At 38.0% G+C, this 19,287-nt stretch overlaps 1 protein-coding gene and 1 non-coding gene across 4 annotated transcripts; one reads left to right on the top strand and one right to left on the bottom strand.

Moving 5' to 3' along the window:
- RAB11A (RAB11A, member RAS oncogene family) lies at positions 1 to 17,706 on the bottom strand. Of its 3 annotated transcripts, none has more exons than XM_058541878.1 (6): positions 17,545 to 17,706; positions 16,920 to 17,030; positions 10,801 to 10,996; positions 10,355 to 10,548; positions 9,084 to 9,164; positions 1 to 1,772 (listed from the first exon to the last, which is right to left on the bottom strand). In XM_058541878.1, exons 1-6 carry the CDS (start codon positions 17,582 to 17,584, stop codon positions 1,633 to 1,635), a joined length of 762 nt encoding a protein of 253 aa, XP_058397861.1. In that variant the 5' UTR covers positions 17,585 to 17,706; the 3' UTR covers positions 1 to 1,632. The 3 variants fall into 3 exon arrangements, with proteins under 3 accessions (XP_058397861.1, XP_058397862.1, XP_058397863.1); XM_058541879.1 differs by lacking the exon at positions 16,920 to 17,030 and adding an exon at positions 12,499 to 12,626 and having other exon boundaries at positions 17,545 to 17,705; XM_058541880.1 differs by lacking the exon at positions 16,920 to 17,030 and having other exon boundaries at positions 17,545 to 17,704.
- A 331-nt stretch (positions 17,707 to 18,037) lies between these two features.
- TRNAQ-CUG (transfer RNA glutamine (anticodon CUG)) lies at positions 18,038 to 18,109 on the top strand. Its single transcript has one exon. It is a non-coding gene; the product is annotated as a tRNA-Gln (tRNA).
- The last annotated feature ends 1,178 nt before the right edge of the window (positions 18,110 to 19,287 follow it).

Below are 19,287 nucleotides of genomic sequence, written 5' to 3'. Positions count from 1 at the left end.
AATAGTCCCCCTATAACTGTTTATTAGAATGTGAATATATTCCAAATCAATAACTAAAAATAAAAAAAATCAAGTTACAGAGCATGCATAAAATACAAAGTAGCGATTTACAAATAGATAATAGTATCTTCATAACCAATACACTAAAATAAGAAAATGGCTACAGAAGAAAACCAAAATGACTGACCACAGCAATGCCTTCCGTGCGTCCCACACGTCATGAGCACCGCAAAAGACACAAGATTAACTGTGAAACATAGTAATCTACGCAAGCCCACACACATACATATTTTGGGGATATTCCACCATCCTGAATAGTATCACTTCAGTTGACACAGCTTTCAGAACACTGCAGAATAAGTGCTTAATATTATCCACAAGAAAGTAAAACTAAATATTAGTGTGCACATTTCTGAATGAGAAACTAGTTGCTCCACTGATTTCAATAATGTAGTGGAAGGAAACTATTTCAGGTTTGTATAATGCCTAAATGCATTCTATTTAAACTCAAGGTACTATTTTATCTTACCTACTAAAAGAATACATGCCTTTAAGTGGTACCACTTAAGCAGAAATTAACCTCTCACTGTATTCTTTACACATACTTGAAACCAGATATTTAACTGGACTATATTCCATAATATACTGCAAAACTCAAAAATCAGCCTTGTTAAAATAATTATCCATGCCTGCTGGTGGATATAGTGATAAAACTAGGTTGCATTTCATTTACTGGAAGGTTTTAAGACAAAATTAACACTTTACAATTTGATACTAAGAGCATTAAACCAGTTATTGCCTGAGCAATAAAATGCCACATAATCTACTGCTGGGAAATTAGATAAATTAAATGACTTTGGCTGCCTGATCACTGCAACAGAGGCACCTCAGACGGAATTCCACCAATTTCTCCAGTTCCCAGCCTGCCAGCAGCATTGTTTAACATATGGTCCCATTACCATACTGCTACTGAAACCGTAAGTCTTTCATGTTTATTAAGATAATTCTTGTCCAGAAAAAAGTGTCCCCCTCTCTAATCAACGTTGATGCTTACAAAAATTAAAAAACAAAATTTACTAAACTACATAACCCTATTAAGGCATTTTAGAAATTGACTTCCAGAATAATGGAAAATTTTCAAGTTGTCAAAATCCTGCTATGTTTATAGGGCAATTCTTCAATTTCTGGAACTATATACTGCACTGAGAGAAGAGTGTATGAACTATAAGCTGCTCATTATAAGCTGCTCTGTGGCAAAATGATAGCTTATTTCTTAAGTCTTCTTAGTTTGATTTGATCAAGACCAATAGGTCTGAGCTTCGAGTGATCAAGTTCTATTATGTCCTACAATGACAGGTTTCCATGATGAAAAGTAAACAATAATTGAGGAATCCAAACATTCAGTTTATTAAACTAAGGCTAGTGAAGCCATAGCATGATAAAAAGCTGCAGTCATTCGGGACAAGTGGATGATTTTATAAAGCTAAAATCAAAAGACTTAAAACATGGAAAAATTTCTAAGTATGAGGAAGTAATAAAACACAAAAGTGACCACAAGAATTACAAATATATTTAAATCTCAGACCTGGGAAATGGACTATACACAGCCTTCAAGGGGAGAAGAAAAACGCCTTATATGTTCTGACAGCATTGCACCTTTGGCTTGTTTTCAGTGGTTGGTGGAACATGAATCGGAACCACATTGTTGCTTGGAGACATGTCATTTTCACGTCTGTCTGACATTTGCTTCTGGGAAACAATGCGGTATATCTCTGAGTGAAAAAAAGAAACAGCAATACTCAGTGTGAACAGACCCATCAGTAGCTGACATAAAAGATACATAGAGGTAGAAGGTACATTTGCAGGAAAGACTACAAATAAACTGAACAGAGAATGCATAAATTTAAAGTTTTATTTTCAAACAGCTACTGATTAGAGTCAACCCACTATTTTAACAATTTCCCTTAGGGTAAGAAGAGAAACAAAGGTTTTCCATTTCAGAGGGAAAGGTTCACCAGTCAATTAAATAAATCTTGGTCTAAAGAGATGACACCGTTTACGGGCTTAGATCTAAACCATGAGAGTATTTTCAGTCTACCCTTGCCAAAAAAACCTACATACACTGACATTGTACCACAGAAAAATAAAAATAAATTTGTACTATCAGACACATTAGGTATTTTTCTTAGCTGTATAGGGTAGAGCACAACTTTATAACATGCCAATATCTCAAAGGACTCTTGGAAAAGGAGGGAAAGATAATGTTCATCAGTGCCTCCTGAACTAAAGTTAAATTATAATTAAACAATTATTCAAAACTGGCAAATTAAGATTTTATATGACACTTATCAAAACTAATTGTTTAGTGTCTACCTCTTCCACTAAATGTTAAACTATATAAGGACCAAAACTGTGTCTACCTTATTCATAGCTGTATCTCCAGCACATAGCATATAGTAGGGGTTTGATAAGTAACTAATTGCATGAATAAATGTTATTAAATTCCTCTACACCAAGTATCTTTTTTAACACATTTTATTTGGTCTGATATTGCATTGCCTAAAAGTAGTTCTCTCTGACTAGATTATAAACTCCTTACTAACAGAGAATGTATTTATTTCCTTATTCTCTCAGTGGTCCCTCCAAAACAAAACAAAACAAACCCTTAAAAGGTAAGGGAATTCTAAAAATGGGTCAAATTGACATGATATGCCTCCCATTATGATGTACTGTAAAGGACACAATGTATTCCTATGAAGGACACCTATGTATTCCTGCCAAAAATGTTTAAAATGAATTTATCATGAGGAAACAATTAGCTGGATTCAGATTGAGGGATATTCTACAAGACAACTGGTTGAGACTCTTCAAAAAAGTTATTGTCATAAAATACATTTAAAAGATGGGGATAAATGATCTAGATCTGTGCTGTCCAATACAGTAGCCACCTATTTAAATTAAATAAAATTTAAAATCCAATCCCTCAGTCCACTAGCTATATTTCAAGTGCTCAATAACAACCTATGGCCAGTGGCTACTCTATTTGATACTCTGGATACAAAACAATTCCATCAATGCAATGTGTGATTCTTGACCAGATCCTAGATTTAAAATGTAAAAACCAAGTCTATAAAGGACACTTTAGTACACTTGGAGAAATCTGAATATGAACTGCACATTATATAACTGTATAAACATAAATTTCTTAGATATGATATATGGCATTGTGATTATGCAGGAGAATGCCTTCTTCTTAGGAGATAAAAGGCTCAAATATCTAGTAGTAAAGTGCGACAATGTCTACAATTTATTTTCCAAAGATTCAGCAAAGGGGAAAAAAAGTATATATACGCATGTAGAAATAAACCAAATGTGGCAAACTGATGATTCTAGATGAAGGGTATATGGGTGTTCACTGTATTGTTTTTGTAATACTTGAAACTTTTAAAAATATAAATTTATGGGGTAAAAAAGAGAAAGTAGAATTGTATTTTCGAAATGCTCCAAAAACATATCAACCAACTGCAATGTATGAACATCATTTGGATTCTAACTTAAACTGAAAAAAAGTTTGAGACAGGAAATTTTAATATTGTTTGGATAACAGACGGTAATAAGGAATTATTGCCAATTTTTAAGTCGTTTTTTTGTTATGGGTCTAAGTCCTAATCTTTTATATATACATCACGAAATGTTTACAAATTAAATGATGTAATATCTGGGATTTGTTTCAAAATAATGAGTGAGGGAGTAGGAGGAAAGACTGGCTATAAACTGATGGTTGTTCACGGCTACATGGGACTTTATGATACTATCCTACTTTTGGTAAGTTGGAAACTTTCCATAACAAAAAGTTAAAGAAATGTGTTAAAGAAATGTATTAACTGAATTAATACATTTTCTCCAAATTAAGAACTAATTTCCCTGAAGTTGAACAACAGCACGCTGTAGTCAACTGAATACATAAACTAACAGAAACGCTGACAGCTAGTATACCTTTTCTCACGCTTTTTTTGGCGGGGAGGAGGGGCGGACATGCTAAAATTCATGTTTGAGAAGGCTGACAGCGGTTCAAAGCTAAAGAAGCATCAAGAGGAAAAATTAGATTACAATAAAGAAAGGCTACTGACTAGAACAAAAAAAAGGATATGAGTCTTCATTTAGATTCTTTTCATTGAAAAGGGATGGGATCAGAGTGGGTGAGTCAAGGGTAAACGGAAAGAGAGTCATTCAGCCAGGCTAGTGGCTAAAGAACAAAGATAATCATCAATTTACTATGAAACTACACCATTCATTCTTTATTCTTTATATTTTCTCTCTAATCCCAAACTGGATGGCTTTTCTTTTTCAAGTAGAAATAATTAAATAAATGTGAATGACCCACTACAAATTTTAACTTCTTTACAAGTTGTTTTTAAGATTAAGTTAGGGGAACTAAAACAAAAAATATTTTGAAGGTTCTTACATGAAAAGCAAATACTGGAAGCGAGGAAAAGGCAGAGTTCTCAGAGAACACAGAAAGGTAAATAATTAAAGAGATCCCATTACAAAGCGAGAAATTTGAGAAGTGTTGTATAACTGTCTCCAAGTACTGCATACTGTTTTACAGAAATGGATTACTGCTACATTTGCTCCAGTCACCAAAAAGATGTCCGCTAATAAAAATGCCAACAAGGCAATAAAGAAAAAGGAAAGTGTTGATCAGAAAATTAGGAGAAAATTTTTCTTTCAGGTAGAATGGGCACTAAGAGGCCACACAAGTAATTTACTTAACATCTCTGTGGCTGGGTGTATTGCTTAAAAAAAACTTTGATAAGAAAATAGGAAGCAGGTACTTTCTAGCTGGTATCAGATGAGAGAAGGTTATTTAAGTGGGGGAGGGGAACAGGACTAGTAACTTGCTAGCGCAGATGCAAATATTTTCCTCTTTCAAGGGCACGTTCTCCTTTAGAACCAAAGGTATGTGATACACTAATTCCTGTGCAGTTCCTTTCCTTTTTAAGATGTCCAAAGGATAGATAAGGTTAGAAAGAAAAGGAACTCTAGAATCACACATTCTACAAGAGATCAGAATCTCTTGTAGTAGGTCTAAATATAAGATAAAATATTAATATAAGATAGCTTTAAATATAACCAGGTAAAGTTAAATAAAAAAGAGATATGCTATTTCTACTCTAATAGAAGTTTGGATCAATTTGCAACGTAAATTCTAAGGAAATTAATGCAACTGTTCCAAACTGGGAACAAAAAGAGCTGAAATTCTTCAGTCCCTCCAAAAATCATGAAAACAGCAGAGGCCTGAGTTGTTCCACTATAGCCTAGGTCAGAATTTGTTAGGTCTTCTTCAAACCCATAGCTCACCGTCTAAGTTTCTCAAAGGTCAAAAAAATGCTCAAATTTGATATATTGACAGGTATTTAAAAGGTTGCCACATGCCAAGAACAAAGCAGTATACTACACCTAATCAAAAGATTCTCAGTACTGTAATAAAATTAATGCCTGAAAACTCTAGCCCCACTTTTAAGAGTCAATAATGCTAAGTGAATTAAAATTCTTTCAACCACAGAATTAAGAATTTAGTCTTCATATTAAAAAGATGGCTTGGACTTATAAATTACATGGAGAAACCTGGCAGGTATCACCTTAAACCAAGTGATCAAAATTAACATCACCAGTAATGAATAAGACAAACCAATATCACAAGCCTCATAATATGATACACTGAGAACACTTCTGTGGTGTTCCTGCTGAAAGTGCATAACCTGAATTTAATCATGAAGAAACATCAGACAAACCCAAATTGAGGGACACTACAAAATAAGTGAACTGTACCCTTCAAAAAATGTCAATAAACAAACGAAAGACTGAGGAACTGTTCCAGATTAGAGGAAAATAGAGATAAAACAGCTGAATGCAATAATGTGATCTGATCCTAGACTTTCTTTTGCTAATAAGGACATAACTGGAACAACTGACGAAATCTGAATAAGGTCGGTAGCTAAACATTTATGTGGCACTATTATCTAACTCTCTGATTTAGAGAGTACAATAGAGTACAACAGCATTGTACTATGGTTATGAAAGAGAAATGTCTTTATTTTTAGGAGAAACACAGAGAAAGTACTTAGGTATAAGGGGCAACATGTCTGTCACTCTTAAATGGTGCAGAAAAAAATAATATGTATATATTTAGAGAGAGGAAGAAAAAAAATAAAGCAGATGTGGTAAAATATCAACATTTGGGGAATATGGGTGAAGTGTTTTTGCAAATTCTTTGTACTATTATTGCAACATTTCTTTAAGCCTGAAATTACCAAAATTCAAAGTTAAAAGAAAATAACAGAGTATGGAAAGTATGGATTAAAAACATCCGTTAATGAACTTGAGGATGAAAGAAAACAAAGCTGCAATGAAATGCAGAGGCTGGGCAATCTATCAGGCTCACTCAATGTACTAGCCAACTAATTCTCAAAAAATACCATCAGCAAAATTATGTCACAGAGTTACCGTCAAATTCATGGGTGTCAAGAATGCCATGGGTCTATTCTAAAACAAGCAACATAATTAACTTGGGAGTAATAATGTAGATAAATTTTCCAATACATAATTTTGCATTTTTTCTTCTAGCAACATCAAAATACAATGTAAATGCTCCCTTAATACTGTTAACATTTAAAGTAGAATTAAGCCTAATGCGATTACTATTCTCTTTCCTGTTTTTTCTGTGCATTAATAGTCCCACTGGTACATAGAAGAAAAGTTCAGAACAAACATCCTAACACTTGCAAAACAACACAGATGTCTGCTGCCATATGCAGTGATCTCAGATCCCACAGCTCAACACTGAGATTCATGCAGGAAGCCTAGGAAACAGCAAATATAGAGGAAAAGTGGTCGTAAATGAAGCTCAAGTCTTGTTTGCTTTCAAGCAACATTAACTAAGCAGTAACAAAAGTTTAATCTAGAGTGAATTTTAAGAAAAACAGCCGGATGTTCTTCATCTTTAAGGACAAAACAGCTCAACATTAAGTATATATCACTGCTTACTGATTAGTTCACATTGAGTGGATCATAAGTTCAATGTCACAAAACGATACATACAATAATTAACTGTAGATAGAAGAAAAGACCTGGTCTCATCTTCACTTAACATCACAATAAATGGGCTAGAAATTGAGATCAGAATAAATGGGCTAGAATTATAGCAGAGTAGATTTGATAAGACATAAAAAACATCCCAACAACAAAGACTGACTAAAAAGTTTTTTCAAGTGAGGTTTTCAGAGGCCTTAAGAGACTCACAGACCTTCAAGAGCACTTGTCTCACCCATTTTAAGACACCATGAATCTGAGGACCAGGGAGGTTCACGGACTTCAGTTACACAGGGAGTGGAAGCAAAGTGACAAAAAGTAAAAAACTACAACTCCTGGGTCTAAATTTTGTACTCTACATATTGACTCACTAGAATCCACACAAGTGGTTATAAAGAAAAAAAGTAGGATTTGCAGACATACGGCAAATTTAATCAAATCTTGCTTGCTTGGAACAATCTGCAATGAAACTTGACACAGAGCAGACTCTAAAGGAAAGCTACTAAGTTCCAAAGACATTTATCCAACCCTAGCACCAGTTTTTTCAGTCACTATTTTTCTGATAACAGAAAAGAATAAAACAGGCATGTGAATCACCAATATTTAGTTTATTTTTAATGAGTCTTTTTTTTCATGCCTTAAATGCTATTTAGCTACTAATTTATCAAATGTTTGCTACGTACCAGGGATAACTAAGTATTTTACATGTATGAACTGTTGTACTCATTTTGGAATCTAAAGTAGATGTCTAGTGACAGGCAATTCTTTTCCATGGGTTATAGAGACAAAAACCTTGAAGCCACAACATAACAGGAAAGTTCTATCACAGGGTATTTCTAAGTAAATACAAGCCCTCTCTCAAAAAGAAAATAACAGAACTCCCCAAAACATATTTAAAATTTTACAGACAAAGAAATTAAGGCCTAGAAAGGTTATGTAACTTGCCTAAGATTATAGAGCTAATAAGAAGTGGAGTAGCCAGGACTAGAACCCAAGTCAGGCTTCCAAGTCCATGCTCTTAAATCCTAGGCTTTATTCCCTATATTTTTACAGTAAAATAATATTTAGAAGTTAAAATCTGTTCACCTCTAATGCAAGTGCTGCATACAAAGAATAAATTAAAATCATGTTACATTATAATTGGAAACTCATTTATTTAACCATTTCTCCATACAGACTTTTCAGAACACCACATAAGACTCTACTTTGTATTAAGACTATACTCTAAATCATGAGTTCTTAAAAGTAATGTACAATTTTAAAGTACTTAAAAACAACCCACTGAAGTACTTACTAGAGGGATAAGATTAAATTTACTGATAAATCCGTCATTCTTATAAAGTCAGGGTAAATATGAGTCTTCTCATCCCTGAGGTTGACCTTGTCTGTACATCTACATTCCAAAACAGCATGAACTTTGTTCCTTTCCCACTACTTATTTAACCTTTCCTATATGTAATCACTGGCTGATTTTCTCCACAGGTGACACCTTGCTTCCTCTACAATATATCACGGCAGGATTTTAATTTTTGTTTTTTCATTTAAATGTTTAAGAATATATTTTTCCCCAGCTGCTTCTATAACACATCAGAACCAAGAATGCCTTTTCTTTACTGAATTTCAAAAAGGCATTTATATCCTTCTATAGTCAGGACTTCAATATTTATCTTATGAGAGTACATTTAACCATTACTTTGTGCTTGTGACCATTAAGTACGGAATATGTGGACTTACATAATAATAGAAGTGAACAAATTATTTTTAAAGTATTTTTCCCACTATAAACCAAATGAATGAGGATGAGTAAAGCTCAGCAAGCAAGGGTTGTAACTCATTTTGTACTCTAAACAACTCCTGCTATATAGTAGCTCTCAAATTAGTCATGCTCAGATAGTGTGACATATAGTTTAGTTTCCTGATTAATTTATTTAAATTACCTTCCTAAAACTTCCAATTCCCACTGGTATAATCTGAAAATGTTTAAGTCTTACCTGTCAGAATTGTCTGAAAAGCAGCTTCTACATTTGTAGAGTCTAGAGCAGATGTCTCAATGAATGACAAACCATTCTTTTCTGTTGGGGAGATACAAAAACATCAGTCTCATCAAATTTTAATACAAGGGATGTGATACACTCAAGCTTTCAAAAGGAAAACAAAGGGCCAGCCCCAAAGCCTAGCGGTTAAGTTTGTGCGCTCTGCTTTGGTGGCCCAGGTTCAGTTCCTGGGCACAAACCCACACCACTCCTCAGCAGCCATGCTATGACGGCAACTCACAAAACAAAGGAAGATTGGCACAGATGTTAGCTCAGGGTGAATCTTTCTCAGCAAAGAAAAGGAAAACAAAAGACCTTTCTAAAACATAAGACCTCTCCAATTTCTTGAGCAGTAAGAGCACCTTTTTACATACACTCCAGTAAATTAAAAATAACAGTGAGAAGTTTTCATTGGCTTCTTAATTAAAATAAATACTTATTACATCTAAATACTACCACTAGCAATGAATGACACTACTGAAAATGTAGTAAACTTATCAAATACCCAGCTGTTTCCATCCCTTACTGTCCTTCTTCCCATCAGCCACATAGCTATGGTATGAATATGGATAGGTGTACAAGATTCATTTATAATTCTGTTAACTATATTATTTGAAATAAAGCTTCATCCCTGGGAAACTAAAAAACAGTTATAGATAACTTTATTCACAGCATAATCACACAACTTTCACTACCCAAGAATGTACAATGTTGCCTTCTGGTAGGGTGTCCCTACCAGACAGGTGCAAGAGACAGGCAGATCCTCCATAAACCCAAAAAAGTTATAGCTCCTAAGCAGCTATATCTCTGTTGGTCCTTGACACTCCCTGGGCCACTATTTTTCAGACCCACATAGAGCAGCCTTAGGAAAACACAGAGACATAATGGAAAAAGAGACACGAAGCACAGAATGCACTGATAGATTTCTCTACCCCTTTCAGGGAAAGAAAAAAACAACAGCACTTATATTCAATTTTTGGCAGCAAAAACTCAAACTACTAGTGTTTTAATGACACAAAGTTAAGCAAAAGAGCCATATACTCATCACACACTTTCAAAACAATCCTTGCCGAGCACTCATATTTACCTTTCTGAAACTGTTACAACCAATTACACTCATTGGGAGTGTAATTGGGAGATATATAGCATTGGGAGGGTTATCAAAACTCTAAGATATAGCATTAAGAAATACAGAATCACTGTAATATCAAGGAATTTATATCACTAACCTGCAAAAGCTCTTGCTTCATCGGTAGGAACTGCCCTGAGATGACGCAAATCACTCTTATTGCCCACAAGCATGATAACAATGTTACTATCAGCATGATCTCTGAGTTCTTTCAACCATCGCTCTACATTTTCATATGTGAGATGTTTAGCAATGTCATAAACCAATAAGGCACCTACAGCTCCACGATAGTACCTGAAAACAGAAAAAAGTATTTAACTATTAGAAAACAGCCACGACATAAGGGAATACCAGCAAGAAGTAAACATATGGATTATATATTTTTTAAAACACACTGATAAATTTCAAAATCCTAATACTGGAATTCCTAAAAGGAAAGGGGGAAAAAAAAAAAAAAAAAAACCAGGACCTTTTCCAATACCAAAAGTCAGCTAATTCACTTGATGGCAAGCCTATTTCACAGAACTTAAAAATTATGAGACTTACGCTGATGTTATAGCTCGGTATCGCTCTTGCCCTGCTGTGTCCCATATCTGTGCCTTTATTGTTTTCCCATCAACCTGGATGCTTCTTGTCGCAAACTCTACTCCAATGGTGCTCTTGCTTTCAAGATTAAACTCATTTCGAGTAAATCGAGACAGGAGATTACTCTTTCCAACACCAGAATCTCCAATAAGGACAACTGGAAAGACAAAGAACTTAATGTCATATAAATGAGGCAAACATATTCAGAATATCACCACACTTGAAAGCAAAAAAAGACAGGGCATCTGACTTTTAAAAAGGGACTGGGGTGGGGGGGAGATGAGGAGCTCATATTCTTGACCTGTAACCAATCAATAAAACCAATTTATTCTTTTTAACCTGTTTCTACCTGCATAATCACTACCACACATCATCTGCTTAGCACAGATATAATATCCTGTCTACAAATGCAACTTTAATCACGGGTCTACTAGGTACTGATGCCAGGCTAATGCATTAATTAACCATCAATGCTATACCAACCTTACTACCTTAGAAGGTAATAACTTGAAAGATAAATCCTAAGCCAAATGAACGATTTGCGATATTAAAATGTATCAGACATGAAAGCAACTAAGGATATTGGCAGGTGGTGGGAAGGGAAAGAATATGTTCTACTCAGTTACATCAAAGACTGGGTGTGACTTCAGGACCCACACCTAGGCACAATGAAATGCATTTAACATATGCGGCATCAGGTTTATAAACTTTGCCACCCAAGTCACAGAAACTACAATGACTCTTTAATAGTTGCATTTATCAGACCGGCAGGAAGCTAGAGTCCTCTCCAAAAACAAACACCCTACTAAGCTTAACAGGGGACCTAGGAAGCTGTCTAATAATTCAGACTTACTTTGAGTCAAGGCCAAAGCAAGGAGGGCATACACTTTCACTTACGACTTCATGAATTGTTTTAAAACAGGTTTTGATTAAATGAATTTATTTCATATGATTACTATAGGAGGCAGTTTATTTACTAACTAAATACATGGGGATTCTTTTTCACCCAAGGTGATGTTACACTTAAGAATTTCAAAAACAATGAGGAAATAAGCAGTTAACTTGTTTTAAAGCATTTCTATCTGAATTGAAAGAACAAAATGAGTTCACAGGTTTACAGAATCTGAGCTTGATAACATTTTTTTCCTTTGTCAAAATTTTTTTTGGCATTTCAGAAAATATTATACTTATTTCTACTGTTGACTACTAATGCTTCTTCTTACTTCTTACTAGCTAATTGAGTTAGACACTAGGACTTGAAAATCAAACATGCAAGAATAACACCAAGGAATAAGACCATGCCTTACTAAAGAGACTGGGATTCGGTGGGGGGGTGGAGAGGGAGGTAAACGGCACTCTGGTCAAAGGGCAAAGAATGTCCATGATGTACTCCTTTCTTGCCAGAAGACCAGATATAAGCTGGCCTCTGGACAATCCTGGAGGGAGTACATTATCAAATACATATCTTTCTGGCTTCCTCTATCAGCTGATTCAGCAAGAAATCATCCAGGCGTCAGTGACTCCACGCAGCACAAGTAGTTATTTCTAGCTATATAGTCAGTTAGAGGTGTCAAAGGTTATTGTGGCAAACACATAGTAAATGCTTTAATCTGGATACCAGAGAAGAAGATGTTAAGGTCATGAAAGTAACATACAAACCCAATGCACTTCCACTTTTAGAGGATGGCTGGTTGATGTTCCCAAGGTCCACCATCCTCAATGTGAGGTCAAATCTCAGTTAATAGGATACACTCACTGCTGCATCTTAGTGCAAGAGGCTGGATGTTCTGTTGAGGAAATATCCTTTGAATCATTTCTGGCCCCACACTATCACTGAGGTATAAAAGCCTTACTTGAAGTGGGAATAGGAAAGAAGGGAAAAATCAAAAAGTCGAACATTTCTACTTCATAGGCACTCAGATATCAATTAGTAATTCAGGAGCCAGTCACTTAGTTTAAAGCCAAACAGTAAGACATCTAGAATGATGATGCCTTTGGAGAATTAAATAAATAAATAACTCAAAGAACACTTTCTCCCTCCCACAAAAACTCCAGCACTTTCACGTTTTGGTTTCTTCCTTTTTGACCTCCACTTTTACTAACAACTATGTTCACTATCTCCCCATCCTCAAATCTTTACGTCGTCATAAAGATAGTTAGTGAGCGCATTTTTTTCCTCAATGTAACCAATTAATTTTATTATAAAAAATAGCACCCTTATCTGAAAACAGTTCAAGACTCATGAATGCTATATACAATATAAAATAGTTATCTCAACTACACATGGACAACGTTGCCAGAATTAAGACTAGCAACTTGTTAAAGAATTATATCTTAAATGACAACAGAAGATATCAGTTCTTTAAGAACAGTGTTGCCAAGATGATGCTGAGAAATGACACAATAAGGAAAGCTGCTTCTATTCAGTTACTGAATGAGAAACCAAACCAAGAAGGGTGACATTTAGGATCACTAAAAAACTAAACTAGAATGGATTAAACTACCTAAGCAAGAGAATTTATTGGCTATGATTTAAAAAACAAACCAAAAAACCAAAAGTTCATGGACTCAAACTTAATTTCCAATCAAAATAGCTTCTCTCACTAAAATAACAATATTTAATTGCTTTTTAAAAATGTGACAAACTATATAATCACATCCTACAGTTCAAGAAAGGAATTTGCAGTGACTTTTCCATGTTTTCCATAACTACTATCTTCTATTTTAAACATTTTATAACTACAGCCATCTATATTATATATATGTGTGTGTGGGTATAAATTAAATAACAGCATCTATATATGAAACATCTACTGCCTTTCTAAAGTAATCTGATATTTATTACCACTTGGTAAACTTCATCTGCTGAATCTTACGTTATCATCTCTAATACCTAATACTAAATTTGGTTCATTATATATCAAATATTAGGCTACTAAATGCCGTAAAAACAGAATATACATATTAATTAAGCATTATTTAATAAAAATTTCCACCTCTTCAACCACATTTAGTTTTTTACACTCTCTTGCAAACTAATGCATGGACTAAAATTTAATTCAACAAATCAATCATAGTACATCAGACCTAAAAGTTATCACCTGAAGGAATAACTGATAATTTACATACCCGTTTTTATAAATAAACTTGGAGATGTTTCTACTCCTAACTATAGGCATTGTACACCACCACCAAGAGTCTTTAAAATAAAATGCATTCAATACGGCTGAAGTCAAGTTTTTCCAGATTCAGCAGAATGTAAGTTGCTCAACCAAAAGTTGTGAAAGAAAAACTACCAAGATGCAATACAGCAAAGTTCCTACCATTGTTTCCACTGACAATCAGCTGATGGTTAATTACTACTGACCTTCAAGGAGACTGAAAAGAAAATGGTGTAGATTATGTATCCAGATATTTTCAGAAAATGTGATTCTGATTGGTGTCTGATTGGTGTCTACCACAATATCTGTAAATACGAACTATAATTGGTGCTTACTTCACTTATGTGTCCCACAGGGCCTTAACCACATTGTGCGTAAATACCTGTAGAATTAAAGTTTTTTTTTTTTTTTTTTTTGTGAGGAGATCAGCCCTGAGCTAACATCCGCCAATCCTCCTCTTTTTTTGCTGAGGAAGACGGCCCTGGGCTAACATCGGTGCCTATCTTCCTCCACTTTATATGGGACGCCACCACAGCATGGCTTACCAAGCAGTACTTCGGTGCGCGCCCGGGATCCGAACCAGCGAACCCCGGGCCGCCGCAGCGGAGCGCGCGCACTTAACCGCTTGCGCCACCGGGCCGGCCCCGAGAATTAAAGTTTTTAAAATAAAAAGTCAGGTTTTAAAAAATAAAATTAACTCCTCCCGACCAGAAGTTACTCACTGTTGAGCTTAACTAAAGATTAATGTTCAAGAACAAAAACATAATTTAGAATAATTGTCCTGCTCTCCCCACATTACATTCCTGCTTGGACTACTCCATCCTATACTAATCAAAATATCTTTTCATTTGCAACTAGTTAGAGTTACAAACTAACTTCCAATTCCCTCAACTATTAAGTTTGCTAGGTAAGCCTTCTTCCAAGAGAGCTCCAGCTCATCTTGGTGAATAAATCTCTGTAGAATGAAACCATTTGAAAATGAAATTATTGTTGCTTCGCTTTAAATTATGAGAACTGTATAAATAAGAAATTGGCTAAATAATCAGCACTGAGTAAAAAACAAAGTGACTCATATCCTGTAAGAGCTTTAAAAAAGTGGAAATCCTCCTCAGCAGAATTTTTTAAACACCCTATCTTAAACTGCAAAATGTACAACAAGATGAAACCATAACTCATGGAAATATAAAATACTTCAGAAGTTCCTAGTTCTAAGTTTCTTTACTAACACTTAAATGTTCTTACATTTATCAAGATTTAAGGTAAAAAAAACTGACAAGAACCAGAATAATCTCTTTCATATTATTACCATTTATTGAGTCCTCACAGAAGCTAAAATTTTACAGCCAGTCTCATTTACCCCTCACAACAGTCTGGAGAGGTAGGTATTATTTCCTTTTTATAGATAGGGAACTGAAGTTTAAAAAGTTAACTTTCCCAAGGTTACAAAGCAAATTTAAGACCTGAGTCAGGATTTGAATCCAGGCCTCTGTGATTCCAAAGCCCTGTACTCTCAATTAGTTAGGATGGTCTAATCCCAAAGATAAATTAAAATTCCTTAAATCAATCCAGGACAATTAATAATCTTAGTGAAAAAAATAAATGGCTTCTATAACCAACATTCAAGTTCCAAACCAAACAGGAGAAATACTCTGATAGTCTATCGTGTTCTAAATTACTTCAAAGATAGCTAGCTGTCACTTGCCACCGTACCTTATTTAAAAAAAAAAAAAAATCTCCCTTTAATGACTAAACCCTAGTCTCCAGGGTCTCACTAAGTAATTTCACCTGACCTCAGAGGCCTTCAGCAAACAGTATGCAAAGTAAGCCATGTTTCCTTTTTGTATCTGTAAAATGCATTAAGTACCCCCTCCTCTGTAAAGAACTTTTCACTATGGGAGGTGGGGGTGGATATTGAAGATACTCACCTTGTATAAGAGAATATTCTAGCCCAGAGCAGTAAGTGGTGATAAGGGTATATCTTCAGCTAAGATTTGCAAAGTACTGGTAAAGCAAAGATATGTGTCCTGCTTTGTTTAGTCAATCATTCTTATGACCCAATGGCAAAGTCAGAAACAATCACCATGCTTAACACTCTTTTTAAACTCCACCCTCCAATGTAAAGCTTCAATAGCAATGGCTTCTTCCTCCCTGGTAATGATCTTTGTTCAGCATACTACTGATGGCTGCCCTCCTAATTCAGGAATAGAGAAAGAGCATCAGAGTGAGAGCGCATTCACAGAACAAAAAAAGCATTTACTGTACTCTTTATCTTTGTTGATTAAAAAAAAAAAAACTATTTGGATTCTTTCCGGACCTAACCTACAAGCAATTCTTTCTATTCACCCCCCATCCTCCAATATGTTTTGTCCAAGGGCACTACATGTTTCCCTACTTTATAATAAATATTTAATTTGACCAAAGAGCATAAAACTTCCCCCCTGACCCCCACCTTTTGGGAAAGGCATAAGGCTAACTAGGACTCTTCCTTTCCCGTTCTAAAAACACCAAAAGGTTGGATCCTCCCAGTGTTGCAGCAGGAAGCAACCAGTCCATAGTGATAAAGCAGGCTAGTATTTGTGCAGCGCACAACCTTTCCTGCTCAGGAACTGGGCCTTCAGGTCTGGCAAGGATAACAGCCACCACCCATCCGCAACCCCTTCTCGCGAGCAGAGTCAAGAGTTATCCCGGGCTGGCTACCGCTGGGTGGGGAGGGTGGGAGAAAAAAGACTAGGTGGGAAGTCACATCAGTAGGCCGGGTCACTGCGACAAGTGCGCGGGTGGGTGATGGCCAATCCCTCCAACCCTACCCCCCACCCTCGGGGTCGCACAGGAGACGTGCGGAGCTCTAAACCATGTGGGGAGGGAAGGTAGAGGGGAAAGAGCTACCAACCCCGGGGGCAGTGCGAGAAGGTTACTGACCGCGAGTACGGTGGGGCGGGTGGGGGCCTCTGGCCCGCTCAGATTTTAACCCGGGCCCGGCCCCGCGACGGAAGACTACGGCTAGCAGGCGCGTCCGTCGGAGAAGAGGGGCTGTGAAGACAGGCAGAGCAGAGGCTCGCTCGAGGGGAAAGGGCGGCGGATAAGAAAAAGACCTGAAGTGGGAGTCTGCGCCGAGGGAAAGCTGGGGAGCGGAGGGAAGGGCCTGTCAGAGGGGCTCGGGGAGGGGAGCAGCTAGGAAGGGTGTATACCGAGGGGGAGGGGCAGCAGACCCGAAAAGACAGACGGTGGGAGGGGCGGCCCCTCCAAAGGGACGACAGAAACCGGGAAAGGAAGAAGACGATTTGGCAGAAGGACACTCGGTGAGGGGCCCTGAGGCTACAGAAGGCCTGCGGGGAAGTCGCGAAGAGACCGGTGTGTGGTGAGGACCCCTGTCCGAGAGGAGGAAAGGGGGCTGAGCCGAGAGACCTAAGGACAAACCGCAGGGAGAGGAAGGACTGAGGAAGGCCGATTTCAGAGCAGGGGTGGCCCGCACGCGGGTCCCCCGGGAGTGTCCCGGGCCCCCGAAAGGGGACTGGGTGGAGAGTGGGCGAGCCTGTGGCCTCACCTTTGAAGAGGTAGTCGTACTCGTCGTCGCGGGTGCCCATGGCGCGGCCGAAGAGGGAAGGGGTGGGAGCAGCAGTGGTATCGGTGGGACCAGGGGGCGTCGCTGCAGGGGCCACCCGAGCGCCGAGCTTCAGCTGCCGGACCGGGTAAAGAACCCCTCCCTGCCGCTACGCCACTTCCGGCAGGCCCCAACCCCTTAGGAGAAGTACTTCCGGGGAGGTGGCGCCCCGCCCCTGAGCCCAGGAAGGGCGGTGGGCGGAAGCATCGCGTCGATCTTCAAATTCTCACCCCCTCAAGGAGGCTCATGGGGGAAACTAAACCCTGGACTCCTAGCTGACCGCACTCTTAGCGGCCTCTTCCTCATTCCCCGCTCCGCCACGCCGGGAAGCGGGGCGCTGGGGAGCGCTTCGGCTCTACCGCGGTGTGGTGGGTTTGTGGATGGGGGCGGGGTTCATAAAGGATTAGGGAGCCGAAGGCGGGTGTCTTTGCGTAGCGGTTCCATGGTGTAATGGTTAGCACTCTGGACTCTGAATCCAGCGATCCGAGTTCAAATCTCGGTGGAACCTGCGCTGTTCGCTTTTTTTCCTGACCACACTATAAATTCATTTGTTCACTTAGTGATTGTTGTACAGCTACAGTATAGATGGCCTTGAACTAAATAGGGAGGGAATTTCACAAATATAATTTTTGCCTGCGAAGAGCTGACAGATTACCCCCTTCGATTCTGTACTATGTCACCTGATGGCTCCTAAGGAGCCTCTTCACTTTGCCGTTTTTTTAACCTGGGCCCTCTGCCTCAAACTTAATTCAAAAGCTTCATGAAACTGGATTTATTTTGCTAGAATTTTCAACCTCCGACTTTACTCCAGGGCAGGCGCTTTTCACTCACTCCTTTTCTCCGGAAATCTCTCAAACTATTTCCAGATGTCATTTAGAGAACTTCGCCCACCCTCCTCCTCATCAAGATTCAAGAACTTCTTGAGCCCTATTTGTCATCCTCTAAGCCAAACGCGTTTACATAATTATTTCATTTAACACGCAGAGCAAAGGATGGCAATTTCCATTTTAGCAAAAATGTAGATACTGAGACTCAAGTGATTTGCCAGAGATCACGCAGCAGGGCATCCCTGTCTTTGAAGAGAGTTTTGTCATTCCAAAAAGCTTTTCCCATTTATTGTCACACCCCCTACCACCAATATGCAAACCCACAATTCAGGCTTTTGGGTAAGGGTGCCTGTAGTAATCAGAATAATGGCTCCTCAAAGATGTCCACTTCCAAATCCCTAGGAACTGTGAATGTGTTAGGTTACATGGCGAAGGGGAATTAAGTTTGCAGATGGAATTAAGGTTGCAAATCAACTGACTTTAAAATAGGGAGATTATCCTGGATTCTCCAGGTGGGCCTAATGTTGTCACAAGGGTCCTTAAAAGTGGGAAAGGGAGGCAGAGGAGGTCAGAGTCAAGTGGTGTGAGAGGGCTTCAATCAGCCCTTGTGGCTTTGAAGATGGAGGAAGGAGGCCAGGAGCCTAGGCATGCAGAGGCTTCTAGAAGATGGAAAAGGCAAGTAGGGGCCGGCCCCGTGGCTTAACGGTTAAGTGCGTGTGCTCTGCTACTGGCGGCCCCTGGGCACACCGACGCACTGCTTGTCGGGCCATGCTGAGGCGGTGTCCCACATACAGCAACTAGAGGGATGTGCAACTATGACGTACAACTATCTACTGGGGCTTTGGGGAGAAAAGGGGGA

Source organism: Diceros bicornis, chromosome 5 (assembly GCF_020826845.1).
Source record: "Diceros bicornis minor isolate mBicDic1 chromosome 5, mDicBic1.mat.cur, whole genome shotgun sequence".
Classification (NCBI taxonomy): domain Eukaryota; kingdom Metazoa; phylum Chordata; class Mammalia; order Perissodactyla; family Rhinocerotidae; genus Diceros; species Diceros bicornis.
Note: the sequence above shows the minus strand (reverse complement) of the source record. Positions and strands in the feature narration are given on the sequence as shown.